The following is a 13,187-nucleotide window of genomic DNA, read 5'->3' as shown; positions in this document are numbered from 1 at the left end:
TTAAACCAAAAATCACTTTTAGAATTTTGTTCTGGTACATGTGTAATTTTTCCATGAAGTAGGCTCTCACAGTAGTCTCAGTATACATCAAGAAGAACCTCTCTGCTACAGTTAGTTTTAAAATTCTTTTAACAAAAAAAAAGCTGAATTGGCGCTATTCAAGAGATTTGTTACATGAAGATGCCAAGAAAGGTATTATTCAAGCTAACACCCAAGAACTTGATGGAGTGAAGTGGTCAAGTGAATTGCCACTGTTTAGTGTAAAATGCACTGAACTTGTTTTTTTCAGTGTTGAGTAGGAGTCCGTTTTCCAAGATTGACACATCATAAGCGAAAATATTGAGATTATAACTTTCACCCAATGTTATTATGTACAATATGAATAGTAAAGGAGAGATTATGCAGCCCTGAGGAGAATGTGGGCACCAGAGAGGCAGGGCAATAATTTGAGAACTCGGAATGGTCACCTTATTTGTGTAGAGGATGGACTGTAGTATATTTCAACTTCACGTGAAAACATTCTGATTCCACAAACCAGTTAATGAGACTTGACAAAAAATCAAATCATCCACACCGAACTTCGTCCCAGCTCCTGAAGCCTTTTAATTTGAGGGGCAGGATAACTCTACTAACCACCTCTTTAAGTAATTTGAGAAAGGAACATTGAAGCTGGTACAGGAGACATACTGATCTGGCCCCAGGATAGTGATGGGAGAATCAAATACATAATCGAATAGTATTCGAATACAGCCCGGGTATTCATTTATTCGAATATCTTAAAATGAATTTGAATACTTTTGAAATGAATACAATTTCTCTGAGAGAATTCAATTCAAACCAGCAGTATTCGTTCATTCGGACCAATAGTATTCAAATAAAGTATTCAAGAGCTGTATTCATATTCACATATAAGTATTCATTGGAGGATTTTAAATAAAGAAGATTCATAATTTGGAATAAATAATTACAAATTTAAAAACTTGACATCATGTGTAAGTGTACAAATATTCAATTAATAAATACATTTGTTAACAATAAAGACAAAATTAAATGTTTATTTCATGTTTCTGTATAAAACAAAATATTATTGATGTTTTTGAATTAAATTTATTTTCATGATCATTGGTGATAAGACCTGCAGTAGAAAAGAATCTTTTAGATGGGACTGAACAGGTAAACAAATATATATTTTCGAAAGTTCATAAACCATGGGTATGACATGATTGCAGAAGACACAAAAAGGCAAAGGATTTCCCCATTTTTTTGGCATGGACAATCCCAGAGAACCGAGTATACAAGTATTCGAATACAAGGGTGTTTATTGATTTTTGATACACCGAATTCGATTATCCCATCACTACTACAGGACTGCCTGGGCTGTATGATACCAGCAGGTCATCCATTGTCTCCTCAAGGTTGGTGTGGGAGGGATCACTTACAAGTTATATAACCCAATCTGACTTACCATAGTGACGGGAGGTTCATACAGCTTGTCACCAGGAACATCCATCCAGGTCATTTCTACGGCCCCATGACTGCCTGGACTGCATGGTGTCAGCAGGTCGTCCACTGTTTCTTCAGGGTTAGTCCGGGAGGGGCCGCTCACACGCCGGAAGTGTGTAGCTGTCTGTACCTTGCGCACTGGTTGCATAAGTGCATCACGTACTACAATGCTGATATCTGCTCCTGAATACCTGGCAGTGTGACATATCCAAGTAAAGTCTGTTATACAATAATAAAATATTTGAATGAGAAGTGAAAACGTACATATACTAGGTGACCCAAAAGTCCCACCCCTATTTACTTTTGAACAGAAAGATGGGATCATTATATTAAGATATCTCAAATATTGAAAAACCATGATTTTTAGTTTTACAATGACCCTTCCCATGGATATTGTTTATATACTAATAATCAAAAGAGAGATATGACTGTTAAGACACTTGTAATATGTATATTTGTTATTATCAAAATTTGTAATTATTTTAGCTTCATGAGCCTCCTCCAGGTGGTTCTGATCGGTAGCACAAACATTATCGGTAGTTGGTACCTTAATTTGTCTGCAATTTTCCAGCTATAAATTACCAAAATGTGACAAGCAGTCTTTATAAATGCCAATAAAACACTACTAAACAGATAAATAAACACAGTAAAACACATAGAAGAAATAAGCACGTCAAAATGAAATTTTGTTCTGTAAAAACTTACTTAGTAACTTAATTAAGTACTTAGTGACTTACTTACTAGGATGTATATTCATTTGAACTACAAGAAATCCATGTACAAAGCCTATATAATTGTGCAAAATGCTTTATTTCTGCATTAGCATGTTGTGAATATAGAGATGTATGTTAGTATCACATTCCGGTACAATAATAACTTATATACATCTAAAGTTTGGTCACAATCTGATCGGTAGTATGCAAATTACTGATCACGAAAACATGATTTCTTTTTACTTTGTGAATTAAAACACATAGATAGGAAACCTTACGGTGCTTTTGTAAATAATATTTTGCTTGCAATTAGTATTTTCATAATATTTCCCCAGCATTGTGAGTCTACTACATTTATTCATGGATGGCACCTGATCAGCATTAGGTAAGTTACCAGTTGCAAAAATGTATTTGTATTTTACTTATGAACTTACTATTGTTGTTTCTTGTTGTTGAATATAGATAAAGTGTTATAGTCCAGTTGGGATACCTGATTTTTTTAATGTATTTTTATAATAGCACAATTATGTTAAATACATCATAAATAAATTTAAAAAGTTATTCCGGCCCAAAACTCCATAATAGTGGTGGAACCTACGGGGAAATGATTTTTGCAATTTCCAGCTAAACAGTACATCCTATTATAATAAAAGTTAAATATAAAAGTTGTTAGCAATAGAAAAATCCATGACATATTGTTGTGGCATGTTTTACCCTAATCTCAAAAATATTTGAAAAATTTCAAAAACCCCTCTTTCTTTGTGATTTTTTTCTTTTAAAAAAATGGTTCAATTACCTATACTGAAACTTGCTTGAACTTACGCAATCCGACATTCCGGAGCAAATATAACTTTTACTATTCCACTCTTCTTATCAATAAATATCAGTAAATCTTTCACATTTAACAATGTTTCTAAACTTTTCATAATATTCTAAATTTCTTCAACATTAAACAAATTTACACTGAAATAAATATTAATAATTTTTTGACGAAAATCATATAATGTATAATGAAAAATGCCAATATTTTGTTTTTAAAATTTTTCCATTTTTCAATTAAACTGTATATTTTTATGTTATACATTAAAAGTGGACAGTAAACACAAAAAATGAGCCCTAAACAGATATTTTTTGATAAAAGAGTATTGTCAAAATGGTATTTAAAAATTTATTTTGAAGTAAGTTTTTATATCAGTTAGAATTATTGTTAACAAAAATACAGTATACTAAAAATAGTAAAAAGTATATTTTCTCCAAGTTTTAGTGTAATAAAACCATTTTTGTAGAAGAAACACTTTAAAAACCAATGAACGGTTTTTTTTTAAATTTTTCTTGAAAACTTTTGAGATTAAGATAAATGGCCTTAACATAACTTGTAATTTTTTTATCGCTTACAAATTTTATATTTAACTTTTAAATCAAATGCACTGTTTAGCAGGAAACTACAAAAAATCATTTCTCCCTTTCACCATCCTAATGCATTAGTTTAGCCCGGAATAATTTGTATTTAGTTATGATATATTTAACAAAAGTGTGCCACCAGTTATTTCTACTGGACTAAAAATATACATACACGATATTATTTAAATAATTTTTCTTAGCTTTACAGTAATTTTTCTAGTTTCTGGACAATTTTGCTATCACTGCTGTTGTCATCTGTACTATGATACATTTTATCATTATTAATAATTGTGTCTTCTAATTCGTTTTTCTTTGCTCACTACTACTTTCTTAAATATTTTCAATAAACACTGTAAAATCATTATAATTAACAAATAATATATAGACAATAATATAGAAAATACAAACTGTTATATTACAAAACAATGATAATATGTTGTCATACATTGTGTATAGAAAAAGATTTTGACACAATGTACGACCAAAACACAATTTAACAATCGGTAATTTGTACAATGCCAATCAACTGTCATCAGCGAATAGAGACACTTCGTGGTATTGCATGTTCATAAATAGAGAAACTTTTAACTGCAAGCAATATATTAATATTTACAAACCTATGATAATTTATTAGTTAGGCTATCTATCTATGGTTTTTCAAACACAAAAGCGACAAAAAAAGTGTTAGTGATCGGTAATTTGCATATTGCTGATCAGCTCTTGTCCCCAAATAAAAGTGCTACAATACCCAATCATAAAAAAGAATATGTAATTGTCAAGTCAAATTTTGTACATAAAATCATGACACTTCCTTACTTTTGTTGTCTGCACATAAAATTTTTCTGCCTACAGCTTGTAGTCATACTACGATAACAAACATACAACAAATACTGGTACTTCCATTTCCAATTTTTAGTCTTTGCACAATGTAAACTGAAAGATAGTGAAATGACTAACGGATAGTGCCCGTCTTTAGTCTTGAATAAGTTAATATGTCATTACATAGATTTTATTTTACTGTGAGCATACACACAGCAGTTATATGTACCTATCACCCTTATTAGTCAATTGAAGCATTAATGGCAAGTGTGCTTATTGTTTAACAAGAAACCTTAGTGTTGAATTGAAGCTGTTAACTTACTGCTATACAGTTACTGCCTCTTCCACTGATTTAACTAGTTTAAAAAAACTGTAACATAAAGGAAGTGTTTTACACGTTTTCTGTGACTTTAAAACCTACAGACAACTACTAAAACTCCTTCAGTTTTTTCAAAGCCACATTGTTTTTGGTATCACAACTTTCTTGTTAGTTGTGTAGTTTACAATTGAAATTACAGACTCTATTTTTTATAAACGTTTATTTGTCAGTACTTAGACTCAAATATCAAGTTCAGTGGATCCATTTTCGACATATTCCTTTGAATTTTGGATTTTATTGTTATGCAAGCATATAGCACAATGTTGAATTAACAAAATATTACAATAATGTTCTACTGTTAAATCATACTTAGCTGTTAGGTACTCACCCATCAGTTCGACGAGCCAGATCCTTCATGTCATCCTCGGTAAGTACATGGAACGTGTTGCCCAGGTGCAACTTGAACATGGTTAGTCGGGCATGCTCCTCCGGCAAAGGGATATATATCCTCTTCTCAAAGCGTCTTCTAATGGCTGCGTCCAACACCCATGGGATATTTGTAGCTCCCAACACAAGTATACCATCATTGTCATTCCCCACACCTGTAATTAATTAATATCCAGGTGAGGGTTCCTGGGTACAACCAAAATACTGGTGGTAACAATATTTTAACTAGTTATTTTACTAGCAAGTTTAACTCTTTACTTTGCTATATATAGAGCCATACTAATGAGTCAGTCTGGATGATGTATTTCAATGGATACATGCTATGTAAATGGTTAATAGCTTATGAAATGTCAACTGATTTTATTCAGTCTCCATCTAGCCTTATTCTGCCTTTCACCAGGAGCAATTTGCATTTGCCAAGATCTTACAAAATAGAATTAAGGGGAGATTCAGTACAATCAAAGATTCTGAGAACTGATAAAAATTGCTTTAGTTACAGACAGGATTAAAATCTGCACTGTCCTCAGATCCAAATTTCAATGTTCTTCACTATACGGCCTCCGGCTCCTATAATAGTTCTAATGTTTCTAAGATATTTACATTCACATGCTAATCAATCTAACACTATTAATTATAGCAATGGTTGAGGTGTTTTGTGTCATTACAAGTGAGTAATGAATGGCAGATTATCTTCCTAATTAACCACTCAACTGATAATATTCTAAAAGTAACTTTTTGTATAAATATATCTTGATTTTAATTTCATACACTATAGTAGCACATGACTGTAAATTAATGTAAAATTAATATTTTACTTAATTGAAGTCTATAACTAGCTTGGACCGGTCGGATAATGTGGTAGGTGTTAAAGTTCTATGATGTTTTTCAAACAGAAGTAGGCAGATATCTGATACTTTTTATTTGTCCATGGTTAAGATATTAATTAACAGTTGTAATTTTAATAGGTCAAGAGTAATAAATTATCTCACAGTGGTATAAGTATAACAATTGAAGTTTAATTAATCTTAAATAATACAATTAATTTGAAAAATAACAAAAAGGTGTACTGGAAGATATTCACAACAGGAAAATACAACTTGATTTTTGTACTAAAGGATAGAATCGGCTCTATTAGAAGAAAATGAAGTCATCAAAATTCAAAATAGCATACTTTTTGCTAAACTATTGAGTATACGAGAAGCAAAAATTTAAGAACTGTTAGGAAGAGAAGAGCAAGACTGCCTAACAAAAATATAACTACTTAATTCAAACAACTACTAACGTTCAATGATAAAGAAACAAATAAAATAATTAGTTTCTAGACACAGAAAACACTTTTCAAGGACATAACGAAAAATTAGCTCAATGAACAAGAAACTAAATTCAAAAATCTGGAAAATTAACTGTCAACTCTAGAGCAAATGTTACGAGATGAAGAAAAATGCTCTTTAAAAAACAATACCAATTAAACTATTTAAACATTCTGAAACTTAAACCAACTTTATCTGAAACCTCAGTGGTACAGCTTCTCTCTCTTGTAGTAAAAACTGGTCTATCAATAAAACATCACAGTCTATTACAGGTTCCAGTCCCAGGCACTGGAAACCAAATTTCATAGCACTACTCAAAAGGAAAACATATAAAACACTGAGGAGCTCACTAGTGTATATATCCGTACTCAAAATGAAATGCAATGTGATAGATAGAGAACTGAAAAGAAAGAAATATTGTCACACATCAGTCTTTAATCACTAAACCTACAAAAGCTGAACATAACAACAAGAACACCACTCCTGAAATCAAAGATAAATACATTAGCTTTATCTAAGATATGCTAAGTTATGAGCAATTCCCTTAAGATAGAGATCAGGATGTAGAAATTAATCACACCCAAAACATACATTCCAGCAAATTAGATTCTACCCTTACCACATTATATAATGTCAATTCTAAGATGTGTTCCACAGAGATCTGGAACTGTCTTCTTCACAATTTTACCAAATGCCTCCCTAGATATTTGGGAAACTATGCCACAACCATGATGTATGCAAATGAAAAATTTGCATGTCTTCATTCTGTTTGAAAAATGTACAGAGTATTTTGAGCCCCAGTTATATATTGTAATGAAAATGGTTGTACAATATTATCACTGTAACAACTAGGTAACCAATGAAGCTAAGACCTGGTAGATAATTGGAAGCAAAAGCGGACTAACATCTCAGTTACTTGTGTTAAGGTGGCGTCAACAGAGGCAAAATACTTAGGAAGTGATAAATGGTAAATACCTCAGTTGGACAGTGTAGATTAACAATCTATGTAGAAAACTGTACATGTCTGAGTAGTGGGAACTATATTATAAAAGGCATACAAAAATAAATTCCATAACCTTTGATATAAAGCATATCATGCATTGTTTGAATCCAATCCCAAATACATTTTTTCTAGTTTGATCAAATTCTTCTACAGGCAACTTATATCGAATCTTAATTATCCAGCAGATGGCAGTGAGAGCACTTGCTAGTTTATAACTGAGAGCAGTCACCCATTACTTGTAAACCTATCACTGATGATTGTGATTCTGTATTTTTTAGAGGAGTAACACTGTTCACAACAGCTTATGTTGCAGCATCCATCACTACAATACTCAAGGCGCAGAAACTTCCATCTTCCTGTACATCGACTGGATCTGTTTGAGGAGGAGCCCTATACATGGCAATAAAGCTGTAGATCCACTTACCAGAAGACGACAAGAAATGTACCACAAAAAGTTTCAAGAGTACAATAAAGAAGATGCTGTTAGAAAATTCCTTGTACACTACAGAACAGTGCCTTGAAAAAAATATACGAGATGACCACGGAAGACTAATACATATCTTTTTGAAAAGATTATTATTAGTTTTAATGATATTGTTACAGTTAATTTTCCATGAATTTGTAAATATATAATATTGTCTATGGACTTTTTATAAAAAAAACCTTGAAAACTCCAAGCAACTCTCACCTTGCATTTGGACAAGGAACTCAGTTTTGATTCTCCGAGCAGACTCAGATTCATTGTCTGACCTGGACGAACACAGGGAGTCGACTTCATCAATGAAGATAATGCTTGGCTTGTGCTGCCTTGCGAGTTCAAAGAGGTTCTTCACCAGCTTCTCAGACTCTCCAAGCCATTTGGACACCAGATCTGACGAGGAGACGGAGAAGAATGTTGAGTTGTTGGCTTCTGTAGCCACAGCTTTAGCCAAATATGACTTTCCTGTACCAGGTGGCTGGAAAATAAATAATCTATTTATCTTTATTCAAACAAACCAAATATTTTCTTTTAGTTTTGATAACATCATAATTAACTGAATAGTAGTAACTATTAACAAGCCACATTAAATGGGTATAACTTTTCCACAAAACTACATTTTATGAGAGGGAAAAAGTCTAGACTAGTAAAATCATTTCATTTAAAACCCTCTGAATTCTACACTGATGAATTTTTACCATCAGCCAAGCATATATGCAGAAAATCAGCCACAGTGACGAATCTTCACCACCATCCACATGGCATCCGCTTTCCAAAACACAAGTGCAAGTGAAATATAGACAAATAAGTGAAAAGTATATAAATAAAGAAACATACATGTCTATATGTATGTATTATATATACAAGATCTGTCCAAAAAGTATCCGACCGCTGACCAGTAGGCGGCCGCGGCGTAACCGACCAGCTCGAACCGGTTATTGGAGGGGAGGGGCGAGCCTACTCCTTCCCATATTAGGCATTAAATACGATCCGGTCACTCAGTGAGTCACAGCGCTCTGTTCCGTACAGTACTGCCATGTGTGTGTCGCATTTCAATATGACTGAACGTGTTGAGCAGCGCATTTGCATTAAATTTTGCCAAAAACTTGGCCATTCAGCATCAGAGACGATTACTATGATACGGAAAGTTTATGGTGACGTGTCTATGGGCCATACACAAATAAAACAGTGGTTTAGGCGGTTTAAATGGCCGCATATCAGTGGAGAGTGATGATCGATCTGGCAGGCCTTCAACGGCCAGAAACACTGAAAATGTTGAACGCATTCGTGCAGCAATTAATGATAACCGTCAATTGACTGTCCGAGAGCTGAAAGAAGATTTAGGAATACCAAAATCGTCAGTTTGTAACATTTTACACAAAGATTTAAAAATGAACCGTGTTTCGGCAAAATTTGTTCCTCGGCTGCTGACAGAAGACCAAAAGAACTGTCGACTTGAAATCGCATAGGACAATCTGGATTTGATAAAAAGTGACCTAGGGCTATATAAAAAAGTTATTACTGGTGATGAGTCATGGGTTTATGGCTACGACCCTGAAACAAAGGCTCAATCTTCACAGTGGAAAACTCGCGAAGAGCAACGGCCGAAAAAAGCAAGACAGAGTCGAAGCAATGTCAAGACAATGCTGACAGTTTTTTTTTACCAGGACGGCGTTGTTCATCACGAATATGCTCCAAGAGGCCAGACAGTGAATAAGGAGTATTATCTTGAGGTCCTAAGGCGGCTACGAGATGCAGTGCGAAGGAAACGACCTGAACTGTGGACAAGCCGTGACTGGATCCTGCACCACGACAACGCACCAGCTCATTCCTCAAATCTTATTCAGCATTTTTTGGTCAAACACAACATCAACCAACTATGACAGCCTCCCTACAGTCCTGACATAGCTCCTTGTGACTTCTGGCTATTTCCGAAATTAAAAATTCCTTTGAAAGGAAAAAGATTTGACGATGTTGAACAAATAAAACAAAATGCGACGAAGGACCTGTTAGCCATTCTGCAAAATGAATTTAAGGAGTGTTTCCGGAAGTGGGAGGAGTGTTGGAATAAGGTAGTGGCTTGTGGAGGGGAGTACTTTGAAGGGGATTGGATTGCCGTTGCCGCCAAGTAACGTCAGTTCATGCCAGACGTCAAGGTCGGATACTTTTTGGACACACCTCGTACAGTATATATTCATATATAGGTAAAGATTTTTTACTGCAGTTTCATTTTTAGTTCTGGGCTATCAAAAATACTGTACAGAGAGTACATTTTACAAGCTTTTATGTAGACTACACGCTCCAAAAGTATATAAAGAGTTGACATCTATTTTTTTAACTATCTATACAATTTAATTTGATCTTAATCAAACTATACATTAACCCTTTAAGGACCAACCGTCAGATTTATCGCCGGCGGACTTTTCATATTTTTTAAGAGATATTTTAATCTTCTATATGGAATAAATATACTATTTTTCTATTCCCTGTATGTTTCTTACTATGATATCAAATTTTAAACGTCTTTGGAATGATCAGCTTGGTGAAAAAAAATATTTTACGGCCATGTTGCATCGTAATGTTGTCAGGGTACTTTGGGATTATACCGACCACACCCAGACATGAATAGTTATTTGACATTTTGCTTCTACTGATTACTAGATTAGCGTAGAACAATATTTCGTCAATATAAAACAGGAATTGTTTTATTGCAAACCCCTCCCCATCCTCAGACAGAGGTCAAAGTCGAGCGGTCTAGTAGTAGTCTAGTAGATAACGTGATTGCAGAGTCTCGCCGCCCGTTCAGCTGGTGCGTCGCTTTGTTGTACTTCCTTGTTTTACCCCTACATTTCTACAAACACAAAAATTCAACAAAAACTAAACTCTTTATTGAAAAAAAACACACACAACTTGTTTTTATGTACCGTGGGAAAACTTAAATAATCATGTGATGCCGCGCGGCCTGCCGTAATCGGGATTCTCGAGAAAGATAAGATAACAGCGACAACAATACCGATCACAATACCTGGAAATCCTTGTTGATTGATGGAATGTTAGTTCTGTTACTCAACTACATTGTTTTATAACGTTCTAAGTTCATTGAAAAAAGTTCAAGCGTTGGGAGCATATAACGTAATCTGACCCCATTAACAATTGATAATCGTTCTAAGTTTGTAATTTTGTAATTAAAGAGTTGTTTTTTCGTTCTATCATGTTTGTTTCTATAAATGTATATTTTTGTGTTCTTCATACTGGTGTGGTCGGTATAATCCCAAAGTACTGAATAATACCCTTAGTAGCCTATAAGGTTTTGTATGTTAGGCTAATGCTGAAAAGTGTGTTTTAACCAGTGTTACAGAAAAATTTAATTCATTTACAAACTTTTTATTTTTTATTCCAGGGCTTTCAAATTTTGTACAGTTATAGAGAATTATATATAGAACTAATAAATACAATTTCCCACAGATAATTTATCCTTATTTTTGGTAGTTATTGAAGATCAAACTCAATTTTTTTTATTTTTTTTTATTTGATAAACAGGTAAATCAAATTGTTTTTTGCTATATAATGACTTAAATTTATTGTTTCACAATGAACAATTTAATTATAAACATTTTAAGCCTAAAAACAAATCTGTACAATAATTAGTTCTGAAGATATGATTTTTCTCTCAAACGCTTGAAAAATCACACATTTTTAATATGCACAGTTCTTGGAGCATGGCCAGAAAAACGCAGAAATTTTCTTTGCACATGTCAAATTTTGGTCTGGTCCTAAAAGGGTTAATATATTTCATGTAACATATTTAATGTAGTTTGTAATATTGAACCCAAGAAAACTAAATATTTTAATTTCACAGGTTTGTAAAAATGTTTAGAATTTTAAACACTGATTGTTGCAATTGGTACATCCTTTAACTACTCATATTGTGACTCATCCTTATAAGTCACGTTGCAACAAAGCAAATATAATAATAACCTTTGGTCATAACGAAATAAATTTGGCATTTGGTTGCATTGGAACTGTCATCCAAAACTATTTCACGTCTGTCACGAATTTGTTGCAATGGTACTGTGACTGGAACAGCTTGGTATACCTCTAGGTGACAATGTTATTAACAAACCATGTAGTGGCATGAATTTACATAAAAGCATTAATTTCAGCTGAAGACTGAGGAGTTATTTGTAATGGATACAAAATAATAATGATGTATCATTCGCTTGTTTGCCTTTACTGGAGGGGTTAACACTTAGCCTACCTAGCACCACAGTGTCTAATGTTTGCACAACACCACACAATGCTCCTGTAACTTCTTGAGAACGTGTCAATACTGTTATGTATGTTATATGGTATGTTACGGAGTCTTTCTAAAGTACGTTAATAAGTTTCAGGAAATGATTAATCATGCTAAAACAAGGAAAAAGAGTACCTATAAACACATGTCCTAAAATGCTTCATTTTCGGTCTGTACATCCGTTTGCGTTCCTCACGTAAAAACTCACTACTCAAAAGTTCCTTAATCTACATGATTGTATCTTTGCATGATTATTTGTTTATTTTAGATGTAACATTTTACAAAAGATGAATAAAATATCTTTATAAGTTTCATTATAATGGCCATTTAAAATATTTGATTCTAAACTACATGAAACCTATAGTAGATACGACAAAACTATAAGAAACATAAAAAAACTGCTTGTTAAGCTATGAAATGTCTCACACCTCAATTGTTATGATCGGTTCACAAATAACAGAGACATTGGATTTCCAGCCTGAGGGGTTATCAGTAGTTTTAAGTCAACTGAGATTTCGTACTGTAATTTTTATGAAAACTGAATGAATAACTCATTGGATATAGCAAATTTAATCTTAATTACTTTGTTTAACTTTAAAAAATAAAGTTTAATTGCCACAGTTCATGTTCAAAATGACCTCCATTGTTCAAAATGTAAGCATCCAGGTGCCTTCTCATTGACTAATGGATTAGTTCAGATTCCTTGCCTCTGCTTGATCAATTCCATCCAATTACATGTCCTCACTTGTAACTCATCAACGGTCTCTATTGGAGAAGAGTACACTAAGGTTTTCAAATGACCCATAGGTAACAGTCCAAAGGATTTGAGTTTGGTGACCTTACTGGTCATTGAATTGACTCTCCTTGACCTCAACTAACTTGGAAAACTGTGATGTAGGT

At 33.4% G+C, this 13,187-nt stretch overlaps 1 protein-coding gene across 2 annotated transcripts in view; it reads right to left on the bottom strand.

Annotated features, from left to right (window-relative positions):
- LOC124362793 (vacuolar protein sorting-associated protein 4) overlaps positions 1-13,187 on the bottom strand; it is a 32,449-nt gene that overhangs the window by 1,721 nt on the left and 17,541 nt on the right. For both annotated transcript variants that reach the window (XM_046817604.1, XM_046817613.1), the window contains exons 6-8: positions 8,204-8,471; positions 5,144-5,357; positions 1,466-1,694 (exon numbers count right to left, since the gene is read on the bottom strand). In XM_046817604.1, the coding sequence (XP_046673560.1) occupies positions 1,466-1,694; positions 5,144-5,357; positions 8,204-8,471 (711 nt within the window). The remainder of the gene's footprint in view (positions 1-1,465; positions 1,695-5,143; positions 5,358-8,203; positions 8,472-13,187) is intronic.

The sequence above is a fragment of the Homalodisca vitripennis genome, chromosome 1, assembly GCF_021130785.1.
Source record: "Homalodisca vitripennis isolate AUS2020 chromosome 1, UT_GWSS_2.1, whole genome shotgun sequence".
NCBI lineage: Eukaryota > Metazoa > Arthropoda > Insecta > Hemiptera > Cicadellidae > Homalodisca > Homalodisca vitripennis.
Note: the sequence above shows the minus strand (reverse complement) of the source record. Positions and strands in the feature narration are given on the sequence as shown.